Below are 20,288 nucleotides of genomic sequence, written 5' to 3'. Positions count from 1 at the left end.
TGTTGGCAGGGGAGGCTTCTGGGCCGGGCGGGGGCTCCAAGGACACTGTCCCTCCGGTCACATAAGGGAGGAAATGAGACGTTCCCTCTGCTGGGGGCTCCTTCCTGAGAATGGCAGGGTGGCCGGGAAGAGCCCCAGCCTGGGGAACACGGGGAGTACTGGGGACTGAGCTGGGGCCAGTGTGGCCTGAGGCAGCGAGCGGAGCCGGCCACGTAGTCCATGGTGACAAGTTTGTACTTTTATCCTGAGAGGGACAGGAAGCTATTGCAGGGTTCAAGCAGGAATGTGGCTCCGTGTGATTTTGATCCGAACCTCCTTCGTATTGAGAGAGGCGAGGGGAGACCCAGGGTCTTAGGCAGGGTGGGAACCCAGCGCCCTGCCCCTCAGGGCACAAGTTCCAGCCTGCGGTCCCCAAGCCTCCCGCGGGCAGGGGCTGGCTGCCAGGGCTTGTGTGGCTTTGGTGCTGCATTCTGGTGGCCACTAGGTGGCAGTAGTGCCCGCTGTTTCCCCCGAAGGGCATTCTCAGGAGCTGGCCAGCAGCCGCTGGAAGGTGGGGGTTTGGAGGGGGAATGCCCAGCGCCAGCCCTGTGAGGGGGTCTCTCAGGGGGAAGCAGGCCCAGCCCCGTTCTCCTGCACTCTAACCTGGTCATGGGCCATCTACTTCCCCCTCTTCGAAGTCCAGCTTCTCACCCGTGCAAAGAGAAATACTACAACGGCCTCAGGGGGGTTGTAAGGATGAGACAGTTTCTCTTTTAAAATTTTATTAAATGTATTGGAAGGACATTGGTTAATAAGATTATATAGGTTTCAAGTGTACAGTTCTATAAAACAGCATCTGTATATTGCATCGTGTGCTCACCACCCCAAGTCTCGTCTCCTTCCAACACCACCTATTTGACCCCCTTTACCCTCTTCGACCTCCCTCCACCCCCTTCCCCTCTGATAATCACCATACTGCGTCTGTGCCTGTGAATTTTTGTCTGTTTGCTCATTTTTTGCTCTCAGTTTTATATCCCACATATGAGTGAAGTCGTATGGCTCTTGACTTTTTCTGTCTGAGTTATTTCGCGTAGCGTGATGTTCTCAAGATCCATCCATGCTGTCGCAGATGGCAGTATTTCATCTTGTCTTATGGCTGAGTAGTATCCCATTGTAAATATGCACCACATCTTCTTTACCCAATCATCTATCAAAGGACGCTTTGGTTGTCTCCATGTCTTGAAGACCGTGAATAATCCTCTGTACCAAAATGTCAAGAGAGGCCTTCTACCTTTTATTTCCAAAGTTATCACTTGGAGACCAGTTTCTGGCATATGGAGTAAACTCAGTCTCACGATCTCATTTGGTTTCTCAACAATTCTGTGACATACAAGTTTTATCCCCATTTTACAGATGAGGAAACTGAGGCCCAGATAAAGGAAGTGTGAGATCCCACAGAAAGCTTTGTGAAAAAAGCACACCTTGACTCTGATCCCCCCCGCCACAATGTCATGGCTCCCCCCAGTACAGTGGGGACCTACTTCTCAAAACCCCCTCCCCAGCCTGTTTCACCCTTTCCCCAGGGACTTGGACCACCATCTACAGCCATAGGACTTGTACTCTTTTCCTAAGGAGGGTCTGATCCTGGGCCAGCTGCACCACCTCCCTCTGGGTTTGGGACAGGGGAACATCCAGTGCAGAAGAATTTAGGGTTTTGACATGAAGCCTGGCCCACAGGATATCCCCAAGAAAGCTTCGCTTCAACTATTAGGGGTAACTTTCCTATGTCAACTGTGTCTGTAGCTGACATTAGCATCGAAAGCTAATGGGGATGGGTACCTCAGTGGGTGGCCAGTTGTCTCTCCCAACATGGGGCTGCTAGTTCCATTCAGAGCCCCTGGATTTGGGAAGGTTTTTGAGCCATTGCTCAGAGAAGAGGCCAGAGAATGAGAGACTTCAGGACCAGGTTGTAGGAGGGAGCAAGTGTCCCAGGCTCTTAGGCAGAGGTGGATGCTGGGGAGGAAATTTGAGCATTAAATAGGTCCAGCTATGGAGAGTAGATGGGGCTTGACCTAGATGATCTTCCAAACTGAAAATTCCATGAGCCCATGGGCCTCAGTTTCCCCATTTGTAAAAGGAGGGGAATATTGGAGACTTTTCTCAAAGGAGGGTCAATGCAAAATCATGGTGGGGAGGGAGGGGCCTGAGAAAATAAGCCTGAAACAGCCTATCAAACTTGGGAATTTCTTTGGAGTCAATGTTTTATCTTAAAATTTGAATTCAAATTGTATAATCCACTTCCTAATATGTCCATGGTTATTGTAATATCAAAATGTTTAAAATGACTGTCCTCTACCTCTCTCTATCCCACCCCCCCCAATCTCAAAATTAATGTTTCTGGAAGATGTCCTATTTGGTTGGTGACTCTCCATACATCCCATGACTCCTTTGGGGATGCCTGTGTCTCCACTTCGTAAAACCTAGAATCAGACGGTGGTTCAGTTTGGGCCAGAGCTTAGGGTATCTGAAGGAATATGGTGGGAGATCCATCTAGAAAGGCAGATTGCAGCCAAAATGCCAAGTCCAGAGCACGAACTTCACCCTACAGGTAGTAGGGAGCTATCGACAGTTCTTGAGCAGGCGAGTGACTTGAACAGAACACTGAAGCTTTTCCTGGCCAATTGTTTCCTCAGCGCCAGACCATCGAGCTGATCCCCCTCACGGAAGTTCACTACTGGTACCAAGGAAAGACTAATGTCTACTACATCTATGGCACCGACCACAGGGTGTACGCGGCCGACTACCCCGAGCAGTACTGCTGCGGCTGCACCATTGTCTGACTCGCCACGGCTCCCCCTCAGCCCGCCTCGCGCGTTCCCCGGGGAGGACCGCCAGGGTCTGAGTTCACTCACTGTTGGCTACATTGGACAATCGCTTACCAACCCTGGGGTGTCTGTCCTCCTGGAGAATTCAGCTTATCGTCTGTCAAGCCGCAGCCTTTCTGGAGCTCTTCTGGCGGAATCCATCCTGTGTTTAACCTGCAAGAATTCAACTTCACACGTTCCTTTAGGACAAACAGTTTAAATGGTGGGAGCACAAAGCCAAGGCCAGTGCCCCGACTGAGCAGGGTTTGATTCCTCTTTTCCCTGGGCCAGCCTCAGCTCTGGGGTACCCCTTCTAGCGCGAGCCTTCACCAAGCTGAGTGTTCTTGAAATGCTGAGAGATGCACACCAATCGGCTGCCCCTTAACTCACACCAAATAGCGCACTTAGGTGCAAAGTTCCTTTATGTTCTAGAATTTGACTTCCTTTCTGTGGGTCAGGAATTCAGACGTGGTCATCATGGGGATGGTTTATCTCTGCTGCATGATGTCTGGGCCTCACCTGGAAGATCCGAAGGCTGGGGCAGCTCAAGGGCAGGGGCTGAAGCCACCTGAAGGCCGGTTCACCCAGAGACCTGGTGGTTGATGGCGCCTGTCGGCTGGGCCGGGAGCACCTGCACGTGGCCTCTCCATGCAGCCTGAGCTTCCTCACAACATGGTGGCTGTAAGGCTATGTGCCCCCCGCATGTGCCCCAACTGAAGAAACAGAGGTCTGTTCCCAAAGGAGAGAGCAAAGCTGCTGTGTTGGATGGATGGAGGGTCTACTTGCTGATCTCTAACATGGCACCTATGCCAGGGGAGATTTGGGAGAGTGATGTTTGGATATATGCAGGTTCTTAAATCATGCGTGAACCTTAGAACCTGCCCACTGAGCAGGACGTATGCACCCAGGCACGCGCGGGAGCTCCCGCAATGAGGCGCCACTCCACGTCCGACGGGACTTGCCGATCTCCCACGGACGTTTGTGTCGAGCTTAGTTATACAGACTCTCATCAACGATCACTTAACACAATGCCGATTTTATTTAGAGTCAACCTCTGTTCTTGGATTTTCCTACATGTCTTGTTTGAAATGGCTTCGGATCTGCTCACTTCTCTAAGTCCAAACCTGTAACTGTCTGATGACTTCGTGGGGGCTCCTCATGCCTCTGTGTCTGAGCATCCACAGATTGAAATACATGAATTAAAAAAATTGCCTTCTCATTTCTCCTTTTTATTCCACTTTGGGCATTCAGTTGTGTTTTGTTTTTTTAAATGAAATGGTATGCAGATGATATATATGTGATTTAGTATATCACATGCAAATGATACACGCGTGTCATTTGAGGATAAATAGGGACCATGTTAAGGCTGAGGCCCAGTGGGCCATCCACACTGTTGGCCTGTGAATTCAATGAGAAAATCTAGCAGGAATAAGTGGGTCCAAAGGGGCACTCTTCCAATTGAGGCCCTGTGAGCCACTAGCCACAAGGCCCCTTAATTTCCATGGAACTGGCAAAACCCCAGATGGATACTGGGTCCTCTGGTCCGTTGATAACTGTTGTATGTTTTCCTCTGCATTGTCATCTGTTTTATGCCTTTGCTGCCCCCAGGATATGACTTCATGTGCCATTTCTGCCTCTCTCTCATCCTAGGTCGGCACTGGCTCTGACTGTGTAGCCCTAGGCCCAGCCGAACTCGTAGGGGGTAGAGATAGCACACGAGCCCTAACCCCAGACTGGCCACCGCAGAGGTGGCTCTGCTCCCAGTTAGATTTTGTTTTAGAAGGACATCAGACTAAGTGGCTTTTTCTTGATTGCCCTGCCAAAGGAGAACACTAGCCCTGTTCAGCAGCAGCTGGGTCTCTGTTGGGTGGCCAGAGCCATGCTTAGTGGGGTTTTGCAGAGGGCTGAAATCTCTGCCCTGAGGCCACAGGACAGCATGTTTGCAGCGGGAAAGGGAAGAATCAACATGGGAGTCAGGGAGCTTTATAAAGTGAGAATGCCTAAGACCCAACTGGTGGTGATGGCTACAAGTGTACGTACGTATGTGTGTGTGTGTGTGCGCGCGCATGCATGTATGCCTGTATGCATGGCATGTGCATATATGTGCGTGTGCACGTGCACTGTGTGCATGTGTATGTATATGTATATGTGTGCATGGTGTGTGTGTGCATGGTGTGCGTGCATATATTTGCATGTTTGTGCATGCATGGCGAATGTGTGCATGGTGTACATGCATGGTAACTGTGTGTATGTGTACGTGTGGGTGCATGCACGGTGTGTGTGTGTATCTGTGTGTGCGCTTCCCAGGTGGGGAGGATCACAGCTTAGAAGGCAGGGGGGACTTCCTCCCCCACCTCGTTTCCCTCCCTTCTTCCCCGGTCCCTACCATTCTTAGTATTTCCCAACACCCAGCCTTCAGCATGTGGTGAGCTGCTCGCTGCTTGTACCATGGCCGATTTCGATTTCTAGTTCCTGCGCAGCCCTTGACAGAAGAATGATGAGAGAACTATGGTTTTTTCATGGTTGGGACAAACAACCTAAGTGGAATTGTGTTTCCCAGCAGGAAAGAACCCTCTAGATACAGCAGCTTGGCCCTGACGGCTTGCACTCAAAATTTCAATCTCCTTTTGCTTCTGCTTAATGGTCGGGGATGGTGGAAACAGCACAGTGTGGGGACCATCCGTACCCTGGTTCAAGTTCTGGCCCAGCTTCTTATCAACTGTGTGATACCCGGCGATTCTGTTCACCGAGCCTCAGTTTCCCCGTCTGTGAGGTGGCGCTGACACTGTGCTTGGCAGGGTGGGTGGAAAGGGTGAAAAGAGGTCAGGTGTGCAGGGCTGAGCGTCAGCAGGAGCCCGGGGCCTGGGAAGGCTGTCCGCTCCCGATGCAGCTCCTTCGGGTGGCGAGTGCTGAGCGCTGGTCACGCCTCGCGGTGGCTGGTGAGCCAGCCTCACAGCTCACCCGCGCAGCAGTGACTGCGGAGGCTTCGCTTCCTTCCCCCCTCGGAGCAGCTCAGGCGCCCCTCCCAGGCACGGCCCCTCCCCGCAGGTCGGCAGATCCCAGCTCTCAGAGGCGGGCCTGTCCCATGGCTTCGCCTCCACTGGGCCGCAGCCTGCGGTGGGGACAGGCCTGTGCTGAGCCCATCATGGACGCAGCCCAGTGCGACCCAGCTACTGAATGGAGGTGCCCGATGTGGCTCCAACACACAATGCCGGGTTCTGACTCCAGGTGGCGCCACCAGCTCTGGGAGGCGGTCCTTTTACTCCTGGGTGGCAGTTTTCTCTGTCCTGTCAGGAGCTGGGTTGGATCCGGTTTTCCTTCTCTCATTTGTCCTTTCCTTTCTCATGGCGACATTTACATCTCCCGGCAAACAAAATCTTACGTGGGTCCCAGATATAAAAACCTGGTTGCTGTGGGGGAGGCGTGGGGCTGGGGCCCAGAGCCCTCCCCTGACACCGCCCCCTCCTCAGCTGGACCTCCTGCCCTTAGGAGCCCCTGGGAGTCCCCGGGATGGGCTGCATCTCCAACAGGCCACAGGACACTCCTGGAAGCTAACTAGCCCCCTCCCCTCCCCTCCCCTCCCCTCCCCTCCCCTCCCCTCCCCTCCCCTCCCCTCCCCTCCCCTCCCCTCCCCTCCCCTCCCCTCCCCTCCCCTCCCCTCCCCTCCCCTCCCCTCCCCTCCCCCCCTCCCTCCCTCCCTTCTTTCCTTCCTTCCTTTTGAGTTAAACCCTTGACATGAGCTTATTTTCTGATGGAGTGTTTCTCAGAGTGAAAGTGTATAGAGAAAAAAGCACCGTAGACATTTCTGTCCAGGGCCCTCTGGCAGTTGGTATTTTTCCTGTGCTCTGTCTGGAGCAGAAGGGCCCTGGAGCATCCAGACTTGGGGTCCCCTCCCTCTACCCTGCCCTCAGTGGAGGAGAGTGTCGCCGCCTATCTTTATGTCTTCAAGTCTGGGGCATGTCTTTGCCTTTTTCCCCACCAGCTGACAGAATTGAGATCTCTAGCCAATAGAAAGATGTGACTTGGATATGAGGAGGTGGTTAACCTTTGAAGCCAGAATTAGTCATTGTCAGTTTAGTGACAATTCGTTTCTGTTCTGTGATTGGAAAGTCACGCAGGACCTGCAGGGATCTGGGACGTAGGGTAGGGACGTTCTGTAGGGGAGGCAGTAGTGTGGTTCAAAGCTACGTGGCTTCGCCTCTGTGGTCACAGTCCGGAGTCACATTCTGGCTCAGTTGCAGCTTGCCCAGGGTCCCATCTGTGAGTGGGAGCGGTGACTGCTGGGACTGCGGGAGGCGAAATGAGCAGTGTATGTGGTGCGCATGGCACGTGAGTTGCAGGAGATCTGAGCTGTTAGTAGGTGAGGGGACACAGGGAGAGGCAGATTTGGGGAGGAAGACATCAGACCCTCAGCATTAGGGGAAGAGGGGAAGGAGGTGTTATAGACTGAATGTTGGGTCCCCCCAAATTTATGTTGACATCCTAACCCCCAGTGTGATGGAATTAGGGGAGGTGGGGCCTTTGGGAGGTGCTTAGGTCCTGAGAGCAGAACAGTGCCCTTATAAAAGGGACCCCAGAGAGCTCCCTTGCCATGTGAGGTTATAGTGAGAAGATGGCCATCTATGAACTAAGACACACAAGACACCAAATCCACTTGGTCTTGGACTTCCAGCCTCCAGAACTGTGAGACATAAATTTCTATTGTTTCCAAGGCTCCCAGTCTGTGGTGTTCCATTATTGCAGCTCGAGCAGACTAAGACAGAGAGGGTGGAAACAGACTCTGAGGCTGTGTGCTGCAGTTCTCGGAAATGCAGATTTCCGGCCCCACCCCTAGATATCTGGGGGATTGATGGCTGAGATTATGTAAATCTAACCAGTGCCCCAAGATCATTCTTATGCATGATCAGAAATGGAAATTGACATTTGGAGTTAGAATAATTGGGCTTTGGAATCAGGACTCTCAGCCTTACATTTTGGTTCTTGGCTTCCCATGGGTTTCATCTGTGCAGTGAGGATAACCCTGGCCCTAGGGGATAATTCCTGCCCTACCTACCTTTCCAGGGTTGTTTGAAGGCTCACGTAAGACATGGACTGTGAAAGTGCTTTGCACACTAAGGCACTGAATGAATATTTTTCTTAATCGGAGTGGGAAAGACAACTGGTTTCCAAGGCTTCCTGCTGCTTTTGATCTGCCCACCAGAGGGCAGCAGGTGCACGCACATGAAACCTCAGGGCGGCGTGCCCAGTGCCAGCGAGCTCCTTGCGGGTGAAATCAGAACTCTATGCGGGTCTCTCATTCTCAGCAGTCCCTGGGCTTTGGGGTCCCTTGCAGGGAAATGAGGTGGCTCCAGAAAGTCTCTTCAGAGATGCATTTAGTTTGTCTTCTATTAGAGACTCCAGTTAAAACTGTTTTATACTTCCACAGGAACACCGTGGGAAACGATGGTGACATTTAGAAAGCCAGGCTTGAGATGCCAGACTAGAAGGAATGGTCTAGATCAACACCGTAGCTGTTGGATATCTTCATTCAATCAATCAATCATTTGTTCTAGAATGCACTGAGCCCCTTCTCTGTGCTGAGCGCTTCCTTGGCCAGGCACAGGGGAAATGAAGGAGAATCAGGCATTGACCTGGCCTTGAAGACTCCTGGTCTTCAAATTAGCAGTGAACATTTCTGGAGCCCCACCCCTGTGTCAGGTGCTGTTCTCAGTCCTTTCTGTGTATCAACTGAGGTGACTCCTGCTGAGTAGGCATTATTGACGGAGCAGGGAACTGAGACCCAGAGAGGGTAAATCAAGCTCCCACATGTGGGGAGAAGCAGGGATTCGAACACGGGCGGTCAGGCTCAGAGCCCACGCTCTCTCTCGTTTAGGGAGGGAGGTGGGCATGGTAATGACTTCGCAGTAAGAGCTATGAGAGACTCGTGCCTTCGTCGCTCCATGCTGACGATGCCTCACTGAGCTGGGCAGTGGGGAGTTCTGGGGAGGTGATGTCCCCAGGAGCAGGTGAGAGGTGAAGGGTAAATGGGCAATTCTGAGGTGTGTTCTCTATCGCCCCCTAGTGCTCCCCGGTGGGACTGAGCTCCAGGTGCCCAGGGCAGTGCCCTGCCCATAATCCATGCTTCCTGGCTTTCTTCTCACTTGTCCACGCTCCTGCTATTGTTTCCCGGGATCGCCTTCCAACTAAACTATTCCCACTGCAGCCCTTGGCTCAGGATCTGCTTCTGGGGGCGCCTCCTCTGTGACGGTATCTCCCTGAAGTTTGTACCCTTTAAGGAACGTGCTTGGGCTGAGTGCAGTGAGCAGCTGCAGAGGCCCGAGGGCACAGATCTGGCCAGTAGGGAGCAGCCAAGGCTCTCAGGAGAGATGACATTTGAGCTGCGCACTCTGCACCTCCCTTAACTCTCTATTAACTCCCTCTGTGATTTTCTCTTTGCCTTGGGAACCCATATGCTTCTCTGAGATCTCAGGAAGTCATGACGCAGCCCCCCAGGAGCCCAGAGTCTCCTGAGTCCTGCTTTTTCACTCTCAAAGCATTTTCTTCCCACATATTTATCAGATGTGCTAACCAATGGATTGCTTCTGCTTGACTACTGAGGCCACAGGTCACCACAGCTTCATGGGGGCCTCAGTTTCCGCAGCTGTAAGATGGGGATGGTAACGCTCCCCTCACCAGACGCTATGAGTCTCTGTAATGAGGCAAGGACAGGCTCTCAGACCAAGGGCAGCTTTGGGAACTCCCAGAGTGGGGGCTCCAGCCTGCCCCTCAAGTAGGGCCCTGTGCAGCAAGCGCTCTAATCACGTGAATGAAGGGAGCTCAGGCACTAGCCACTTCTCTTTGTCCCCTCCCTGGGAGCCGACAATCTTATTTTTTATTTTATTAAATTTATTGGGGTGACAATGGTTAATATCAACAATCTTAATGTCTGGTCCTTGACCTCCCTGGAGGTGTCCTGGGTTCTTGGAAGAGATCGAGGAGAGATGCTCTACTTCTTGCCTTTTCTCTCTGATGCCCCCAGACACCTAGAAGCCCAAGCATCTCGCCTCAGAGGCTCACGGTCTAACAGTCCTCGCGACTCCGTCCAGGAGCCCTTGTTATACTAACAGACCCTCGTCTCCTCCCTCTGCAGTCTCTGCAGAGCTCTGGGGCTCCTCTAACCTGGCCGTGGCCGGTGCCAGCACAGCTTCAGTTCTTGTTTCCCTTGAGCACTGATTGCAGCAGATACTGATCATGGTGATCATTGATTAGCATTTATGAAGTGCCAGGTGTTGTTCTAACCAGGGGAGTGCAGAACCAGGCTGTCTGGCTTTCACTCCTGGGTACAAATATAGTGTGTGTGTGTGTGTGTGTGTGTGTGTGTGTGTGTGTGTGTGAAGGGGTGACCCTCAGGGACTCCAGGGGATAAGTGTGCAGGCCAGCTGACAGCAACAGCAGGCTCCTTGTCCAGGGCCTGCCCAGGCTGAGTGGCAGGGTGGCTGCCTGCCTGTGGGTGGCTGGGAACAGCTGTGGCTCTTGGGAGGCCCCAACCCCGCAGCAGCTGAGTGGAAATGTATTGTCCTTCTTGGGCCCAACATTCTCTGTTGCCAACGCTGCTTGGCCTCCTCTCAAGGTGGGTTGGCCCAAGGCCACCTCTTTGGCCACACCTGAGAGCAGAACAGCTTCATTTTGGAATGAAAGTAAGGGCTCTACCCATGGTTTCCTGTTTGTGCCACTGTCATGGGCAAGGTGACCAATAGAGCCCTGCGTGGTCCTTCTGCCTGCCAATCATTCATGGGACTGGAATTACTTACATATTATACAATATATGATATATGTAGTGAACACACACTCATAGCATATATGGGATAAGTTGTAAAATCACCTCGGCATTTGAGTAAACCCCAGCTGTGGGCTTCGAAACCCACCTGGATTTATCAGTTTCTGATTCTGGCTCCATCTTCTTGTGTAACTGTTGACTCTTTGTGGGTCAACTGTGTCCTGAGCCCAGTCCCATCTCACTTCTCACTGCACAGACCATGTTTGGACATCTCGAGTCTCCTCTCCCAGCACCTGGGCCCTGGCTGTCCCTAGGTCCAGCTTCCATGATGCAATGCCTTTAGGAACCCGTTTCTCTCTACCTCTTGTCCTGTTGGTGGCAAGCTGTCCACCTTAGTTCCAGGCTTACACAGTCTTTCTCAGTGACTCCTGTAGCCTGGAGGACATGGCTTTCCTCCTTGTTCCAGAAAAGGTTCCAGAACTGAGACTCAGTGGGCCAAATGGCCTGCCCTGGGCCAACCTAGAGCCATCCCTGTGGCCTGGATGATGAAATGAGCTAAGTAGCCAGGCCTGGATCCAGAGAATGGGACCAGCCCCATGAAAACCTCCTGGATCCAGAGTGGAGAAGGCTCGTTCCCTTAGGAAAATCTGGGTGCTGTTCCCAGAAAGGGAGAGAAATCTAGGCAGCAAAACCACCTAGGGCCAGGGTAGCATTTCTTTACCTTCTAGACAGGGGGCATCCCATAGCCAACTTCTTCCATCCTGAAACAGCAAGCTTGGACCCGTTCAGTGTCACACATGAACCTGAGAAACCCCAGGTGGGGCTTTCCCTCCGAGGATGTAGGGCTGGGCTGGAGACTCTCTGTCTACATCTCCTGAGTTCAGTCTGAGGCTGGGCAGGGACGTCAGGCTCCCAACTTTCCTTCACTCCTGCAACCCACACTGTCCACTGGTGGCTGCCCAGCCTCAGAGCAAGGAGATGGTTCCAGAAGACAGAAGGCCAGTTGCTTCAGGGGGTGCAGAATGCGGCCCCTTCCCTTAGAAACAGAGAGTGATAGGACAGGCTGGGCTGCAGAAGCCAGTGGGGTCTGGCTCTGGCAGCTACCAGCAGAGGTTGGCACATGGCCTCGAATAGGTGGTTGTTGCTGGGCATGAGGGAATCTAGACTCTCGCAGGGGAACAGACCAGATCCGACTATGCAAACACTAAAATCCTCCTGGCTCAAAGCACCTGCTGCCTTCTCTCATTCCTCCAGCCTGACTCAGAGCTTTCTGAAAGATCTGCTCAGTGGCTGCTCTTACAGCTGCAGAAAAGCCTCCTTTGCTTTGCCCTGGAGCATAGAGTTGTGGACGCAGCAAATGATCCATAAAGGGATAGGTTTGCACTGACAGACAAGTGTTTATCCAGATCAATTAGGGAAAATCATTTTTTTGCATCACTCTGCAAACAAGGCTTTGCAGCTAAAATGAGTTTGAGCTGCGCAACACAGATGACGAACTGAAACGAGATGAGAAAATGATGGGCCAGCCTGCCTCTCGGGGAAGGGGCACCGTATGGCCAGGAAGAAGTGCCGTGATGACCCCTTGGCACCGAAGGCAGATGCTCTCTAAATTGTTCTCCATGATTAAGGAGGGGAAGTCTGAAGTTGGGGAGGGACTGACTGGTTTCCAAGGCTGATCGCTATGTGTGTGTGTGGGGGGGGGACAGGAGGGAGGGCAGAGAATGCCGCTGCTGAGAAGGCCTGAGGAAGCCATGTCGGTGGGGAATTTTCAAGGGAAAGTCAGGGTGCTGGGTGATGTGGACTTTCCCTGTGAATGTACACACTCATTGCAAGTGGAAATTATTCAGAAATCCCCAAATGCTTGGCGGGCTGAATCTCTTCTATTTGACCATCTGCATGGGCTGTCTTGCCTTCTGGCTTCCTTTGGGTTTGGCCAACAGGGAGCTTTGGGTTGGGTCAAAGGGAAGCTTCCTTTAGGTTTATCCATGGGGATCTTCCTTTGGGTTTGACTAACACAGAGCTTTGGGTCTGGCCAATGAGGACCTTCCCTTTATGTCTGGTCAGAGCATCAGAGGGAAGGAGAGAGTGACGTTGGGGATATTTTTCCCCTCCTTCCCACCTCTGCCTCGCCTTGGCTTGGCTGTTGCTAGCTCCAAGGAACCACATGATCCCTTGGGCGTTCTTTATTCACTGCCCTCCCTTTGTAAAATTCCCTTCTGGTAGACACTCCTGAAATGATCCTAATTGGAGTGTGCTGTTTCCGGCAGGACTGGGACCTACTTGGTTAGTTTGAGTGCATTTTTCACAGGAAGGGTGGGGTCCTGTGTCTTGGGAGATGGTCCGAGCAGATTCACACTGACAAAGGAAGAGCTGACTTCCGGTTACAACACACATTCAGGAGCTCTCCAGGGACTCCCCGGCAGCCTGGCGGCCCCTTGCAGCCATGGTCACTTGGAGGTAAAAAATGTCCCTCTCAAAATGTGACTTCCCTCAGGAACTCACCCAGGCTGGGTGCCTTTGGGCGGTCGTAGAGTGTTCCTCCCCAGACGGAGGCCGGACCAACCAAGATCTGAGACTCAGAGGGTGGGAACTGAGCCCCTCCGGGTGTGACCATTTCATTGATGTGGAACTGAGGCTGTTAAGAGGTTGAAGTAGCGTGTCAGGTAGGTAGCAGCATTGAAAGAGCTGTAGGAAGGTGGAAACAGGGCTTGGCCTAAGAGCAGATATAGAGGCAGCCAGAGAAGATGTCATATGTAAATACAGAATTGGAATTGGCCAGGTGGAGGAGCGTGTACCCAGGACTCCAGGCAAGTCTGCTGGGAGGCTCTGCGGCTGAGGCGGAGATGCTCCTCCATTGTTCTGATTATAAAAGCGACTCAGATTAATTACCGAACATTTGAAAACCATGACATAAAACAGAAACCACCCAGCTTCTTGCCTCTTAGCCCAACTCATTTAGTGTATTTCCTTCCAGGCTTTTTTCTTCAGTGTAGCTGCAGTCATTTGGTTCTTACAACTTTGCATTCTACTTCTTAGCATTATGAGTAAACATTATGAATAAACATGGTATTTTAAACTTTCTATTATATAAATTTCTATAATTTGCTTTTATAACGATTCCCATGATAGTGGGCATTTAATTTTTTTCTTTCTCTTTTTCTTTTCTAATTTTTATTTTCTTGCTGTGGTAGCTAAAAGTACATCTATATAGTGATATATTATCACAATGATATACAGACACACAATGTTGTACACAAACTTTGTACTCACATTTTTGTGTTCATCTCTGATTATTTCCTTCATTCAGGATATTAAAATTAGAATTATCAAAGGACATGAGCATTTAAAAGACTCATATATTTATAAATTGCTTTCCAGAGACGCTGTACTAGCCCCATTTCTCTCGCCATAGGCCTAGGAGAGCGCAAGTCTCTAAGCCGCTCTTCCTGGGTGGAGTCTGGCAGGGCCTCTCTGCAACGCCTGGCCCCGCCCCCAGGCCATGGCCCCGCCCCCAGTTACTGGCCCTGCTTCCAAGTCCCACCTGCATGTGTCTTAAATGTGAGCCCAATGCCTGTTAGTGAGCACGTGCGGTGGGTGAGGGTTGAGCCGGTTCCAAGAGTAATATGTATCTATTTTCTACTTTCCAGATGTTTCTCCCCTCTGGGCCCAATTCCATAGCTCCCTGGAAAGTGATATGATGACCTTGGGCTGGAGCCCAAAGAGCACGGGAGATTTTTGGCAGGTTGATGGTGGGTTGGTGCCAACCAGCTTAGAACAAAAACATTGTATGCTGGGCTCACGTGGAGGAACGTGTCTGCATCTGCCTCCCGTGGGCTCAGAAGCACCACAGCCTCCTCTGGGAGACCGCCTGGGCAGCTGGATCCCTTCAGAGCTGCGCTTTAGAAAAGATTTACATATGCGAAGCTGCTGGAAGATTAGGCTCACGTGAGGTGTGGATCAGGAGACCTGGGCCTGTAGAGACCCCTGGTACAAAAGCAAGAGTAGGGCAAGAAGTGGATGTTTAGCCTTGCTGGCTCTCAGCTTCCTCATCTGTGCGGGATAATGTTGGAAAGTTTTCTAGGGCCTTTTCCAATAAGTGCACAAACACGCATGTCCAAAATACATGTTCTATTGTGTAATCCACTTGCTGGGTGGTGGACACATTCCAACTCTTATCCACCCTTTATTCTCAGCTTCCTCCTACTTACCCTGATGCCGGGAATGCACTTAGTGGATTATTAGTAGGAGCTATTGAAACCCAAGTCTGCCTTTCCTCTGAACAACACCCTCTTTCTGTCACTACCCTCAGGGTCCCACCATTTCCTGTGACTGGGTAGAGTTCATTTAAAAATTTTTTTTTAATGTATCTTTATTGATTTCAGAGAGAGGAAGGGGGAGAGAGAGAGAGAGATAAAAATATCAACGATGAGAGAGTCATCATTGATTGGCTGCCTCCTGCACACCCCCTGCTGGGGATCTAGCCCAAAGCCCGGGCATGTGCCCTGACTGGGAATGGAACTGCGATCTTCTGGATCCTAGGTCGATGCTCAACCTCTGAGCCACACAGGCTGGGCGAGTTCATTTTAATATTAACTCAAAAAATATGATGAACAAAACTAGTTTGCACAGCTTGCATTCGGACTCTTCCCTGTTTATGCAGTCACCCTGAATGGCTCTTCTCCCTGAGTGCAGGCAACTTAGAGTTGCTGGATGTGACCATCTTACAGATCTGAAAACTGAGGCTGAGAGAAGGGGCACGTCAAGCCCATAACACCCACCCGATGAGTTGTGGAGCCAGGACTAGAATGTAAATCTCCAGATTCCAGGCTGGTGTGTTATTTATTTTACCTGTGGTTTAAAAGAGGATCCTTAATAAATGAGTTTTATGTGAATCCTCTGAACTCATAAACAGATGGAAGTAGTGGGGAGGAGTTATGTGTGGCCCAGAGCCTTACCCACCAGGGGCTTCTGAAGCAATTCCATGGATCTCTACACTTCTGCTAGAAAGGGCTAATGTTCACCAAGCAGCCTGCCCATTGATTCACTGATTCTCTTACTCATTTATCCTTGCAACAAACTCATGGTGAGTACTTAGCCTAAGTGAGCTCCCTAGTGTTCGTCCAATAAGTTCTCTGCTCCTGGCTTCTCCCTGTTCTTAAAATACTCAGAGTCATTTCTGTTGCTTTCCATCAAGGAGCCCTAATAGGTGCAAAGCGTTTATACTAACTATCTTGGTGGTGGAGCCCTTTGGGGAGATTTTGAGCAGGGGAGTCTCTGGACAGATTTGAGTGTTAGATAGATCATGCTGATGGCTGAGCAAAGGATGGTTTAGTTCCCCATGGGAGTAGAGGGGAGATGGGAGGCGGGAATGTTGGTGAGGTCGTATTGAAGACCAGGAAGGAAACACTAAAAGCCTGAGCTACATCAGTGATCGCATCAGAGGCAGGAAAGTGCAGTGATTGGGAGCTTGAACTCTGATGACAGGTCTGGGTTTGCATCCTGACTCTGCCACTTACTTGGTGTGTAAACAAGGGCAAGTCTCTTAACCTCTCCAAGTCTGTTTTATTATCTCTAAGCTCACTGGATAAGAGTACCTTCGCTTGTGGTCGTGTTGGGAAGGCTCATTGAAATAACTTAAGTAGAAGCTATGTACAGTGCCTGGCTCATAACAAGCATTCGGTAAATGCTATTACCCGTTCATGATGTTGATGATGATGATGAGGAGGATGGTGGTGATAGTGATAAGGATGGTGAGGATGGTGGTGAAGATGGTGATGATGGTGATATGATGGTGATAATGAGGATGTGATAGTGATGGTGATGATAATGGTGATGAAGATAATAATGATGGTGATGATGGTGATGGTTATGATGGTGATGATGATGGTGATGATGATTATGGTGATGATGATGATGGTGGTGATGGTGATGGTGATGATAATGATGGTGATGATGGTGGTGATGATGATGATGATGGTGATGATGATGGTGATGATGATGGTGGCGATGATGATGATGGTGATGGTGATGATGGTGGTGGTGGTGGTGCTCTTGCTGCTTCTGATGGTGATAACTATCAGGGATGGAGACGATAAGTGGGATTTAAAGGAAAAGTCAGAGATGACTGCTGGAGTTCTAAGCCAGGGGACAGCGACAGCCCTTTTTAAGAAAACAACAACAACATACAAAATATATTCGTATAGTTTTACACTTTTGTAGAATTTGAAAAGTCAGATGTTGGATATCTCAACCCCAGTTGGTTGAGGTCGCCTTCTCTCTCCACTCTGCCTTCCCCTCCTGTGTGCTAACGCTGGGTGGTGCCGGGGCAGCCACAGGAAGGCACATGTGCAGACCTCATTAGCTCGGTGTCAAATCTGTGTGTGTACTCACCATTTGCAGAGCACCTGAATTATGTTTACTTAACATTTCTTTACCTCATCTTATGATTGTACATGGAAAGCCAGCATCATTTCCATATAGAGAAAGTGGCTACAGATTCAAATGTGATGGAAATCAGGGTTATTCAGTCTTAGCTAATGACTTGACTGCTGCCTGCAAAGACTCCAAACCTGAGGCTGGCTGTTTGTTTTTTAAAAAAGAGATTAGCTAGTGTTCAAAAGGTGTTAAAGACATACCGGCACCAAAGTGAGACTTTCTTCTTGCAGTAACCGGCAAGATTGGAAGAGAATTGATGACTGAACATGATAAATTTCTCACTGTGGGAGTCCGTGTTATTTAACACTGTGTCTGTGGACCACCCAAAGCCGTGTCCCAAATTGCCAGTGAAACTCACCCTATACCATGGATGGTCCTGCCCCAAAGACAGGCTGTCATAGCCCCATGCCATGTGGCTGCACTATTCAGGACCTGTGGGAATTGACATGGACAGGTGCACACAGGTAAAAATTAGCTCAGGATTAATCAGCTTGGCCTCCCAGCCTGGCTTCCTCCAGCCGGCAGGAAGGAGGCATCATCACACAAGGCTTCTATTTAGAGAAGGCATCTGAGCAACTGGGTTTGGGGTGGGCCAGGCTCTGCAGAGGGGTTGCTCCAGTCTCCAGAGCGGGCCCGCTGGTGGCAGCCCTGGAGCCATAGCACAGCTCAGAGACCACCGTGAAGCACTTAAAGGGACAGGAAACCCCCTGAATCTTCTTGGGGCTTCTGCAGAGATAGCCCCTTCCCACGAAGGAGGCGGAAGCCATCACACTGGTCCCCTGGAAATGAGAAGTGAGGATGAACAACGTTTTTGCCATATTTTTTAACAAGTGTGCTTTTCTCAATCCCTGCCCTTCTCAATAGCAATCTGCGCTAATGACTCCCAGAAAGACTAATAAGCGATAACATAACCATGGACACCCAAACTGACCTTTGCAGAATATTTGCATCCTTTTAAAATTCTGTTTCTAGGCTGTGACATTAGCTGCGATGCTCAAAATGTTGGCAGCATCTCCATTTTAAACCTTTAATTATAGAAAATTTCCGACATATACAAGAGTCTAGAGAGAACAGTAAGAATAATGAGCCCCTTGTACCCAGCACCCGGTTTCAGCAATTATTAACTCATGGCCAGTCTTGTTTCATCTGTTACCACCTCCCCCTCCTATTACCCACGCGGTTATTTAGAAGGGAATCCTGGAATCTCGGTACTTCAGAATGGATCCCGTGGCTCCACGTGCAACCGCTGATAAGCATGTGTGTTTACGTGTGTTTATCTCAAGTTGGTTTGTTGGGTGAACATTCAAACGCGGTCCACCCAGTATGCCAGCACCTTCACGCTGCTGCTTCTCTCCTCTCCACATGTCTCCAGCCTTCTTCTCAGGTCCCCCACGTTCATGGTCATCTTGGGTAGACGGTAAATTTGTTTCTGGAACTCCCAAGCTCTTCTGGGGGCTGCCTGCTCTTTGGGGTTTCCACCCACCTCCTTTAGGCACTTAGAGATTGTATATTTTCTACCTATTGAGGAATTTTAATTCCCCCAAAATTCTGATTCCCTGAAAAAAGAGGTCCCGGGGATGAGAGAGCCGGTGGTTTGCAGGATGGAAGGGGCTCCTTGGTGCTTCTGTGCCCAGTGGGGCTGACATTTCTGTTTAAGAATTGACTGAGACCTTGACACTGCTCTGAGGCCTTGGAAAAGTCACTCGACCTCTCTAGGCTCTGACTTCCTCATGTGCCGCATGAGAGAATGTTAGTTCATTTATTACCCCCTTTCTTTCCCGCCCCTGGAATCCAGTGTTCCCGGTTAGTTGCTGTAGCAAAATGCCTAGCATGTAGCGAGCGCTCACTCACCTGCTGAGCCAGTGGGTCAGACACTCTCACGAACCCCTTCTGCTCTGAGACCCCTGTTCTCAGACTCGCCAGTCCTGCCCCCCTCGAGGTGTCTCACTTCCTGCTCCTGGCTGGGGGTCATCTCCCATCCCTGGCTTTGCCTGGCTGACTGAGAAGAAGCTAACTGCAGACTTCAGTGGAGGGAGAAGTGCATCGGAACACTGGAGGCCACTTCCCCATGTCCTTGGCTGAATGTCCCCCTCCTGGGTGACAGCCTGGGTCCCAGTGCTCAACTCTATTTTGGTCACCACTTGGCATGTGTCACCTTGCAGAGGCCTGGGCCCTCAGGGACAAAAGGCCAAAATCTGCTAGAAGAATGGTAATTTGAGGAAACTTGGCCCCCTGCCCCTGGGGCTTCGGTGTTCTTTGGGACAAGTCGAGTGATGATATCATGGACTTAATTACTTTCTGGACTATGTAGGGCCCTTGTGTCTGGGCTCCAGCCGGTGTGAGGCCCCAGGGAGCCTAAGTTAGGAAAAGGAATCAGTGGGATGACAGCTGTTGAAAATGCTTGGCTCCACCTTCAGCCAGAGAATTTAAGAAAAAGCCCCTTTGAGGCACCTAGCCCTGGAGGAAGGTCTTTCCTCTTGAGATCTCTCAGGAGAAGGCTCAGTTCTTGGGGATGAAAGGCCCGCAGAGGTTATCTTGGCCATCCCATACCCTCCCCAACATCCCTAAGAGGTGGTCATCTTGGCTGTGCTTGATTACCCCCAGTGATGGGGAGCTCAGTCCCTCCATAGACAACCCATTTCATTGTTGGACAACTCTAACTGCTAAACCGCGCCATCCTGACTTCTCTGTTGCCGAAAGCTTTCCTCTTGATACCACTTTCACTGCCCTGGTTTCACCTTGTGCAGCCACGTAGAGCATGTTTAAATTCTTCTTCCTTGTGACAGCCCTTCAGATATTTGAAAGCAGCTCTCATGTCCCCCTGGAGCTTCTTCTCCAGGCTAAACATAGCTCTTGCAGCCATTGCTCATATGACATGGCTCAGTCCGCACCAGTGTCTTCATCATTTTCCACTGGATGGAGACCAGCTCTTAGCTGTCCTCCTGAAAGTGTGGGGCCCAGGGACACTGCTCCAAGGGAAAGGAGTGGGACGCTCACTTTATTCCTACCCTCATAGTCTACCCTCACAGCCCAGCTTGGCAGACAGCCCGTGCTCTTTCCACCCACAAAAGCCCTCTGTCGTCCTCACGCATGCTGCTGCTCAGTCTCACCGCCCTCTCTGGGATTTGGGCAGCTGCGTTTTAGGGCCCAAGTGCACGGCTTCCAACCATCTGTTCCCATCATAGTTTCGCCTCTTTGGGTTCATGCAATTATTCCAGGCTGTTTGGGTATTTTGGGCCCCAATTCTCTCATTG

General features: G+C 50.8%; 1 protein-coding gene across 1 annotated transcript in view; it reads left to right on the top strand.

Moving 5' to 3' along the window:
• SSUH2 (ssu-2 homolog) overlaps positions 1-2,819 on the top strand; it is a gene marked incomplete at its 3' end in the record, with an annotated part of 29,389 nt that extends 26,570 nt beyond the window's left edge. Inside the window, exon 12 of the mRNA XM_081159597.1 lies at positions 2,673-2,819. Within this exon, the coding sequence (XP_081015723.1) occupies positions 2,673-2,819 (147 nt within the window). The remainder of the gene's footprint in view (positions 1-2,672) is intronic.
• Positions 2,820-20,288: the final 17,469 nt, after the last annotated feature.

This window comes from Miniopterus schreibersii, assembly GCF_964146895.1.
Source record: "Miniopterus schreibersii genome assembly, chromosome: 15".
Taxonomy (NCBI): Eukaryota; Metazoa; Chordata; class Mammalia; order Chiroptera; family Miniopteridae; genus Miniopterus; species Miniopterus schreibersii.
Note: the sequence above shows the minus strand (reverse complement) of the source record. Positions and strands in the feature narration are given on the sequence as shown.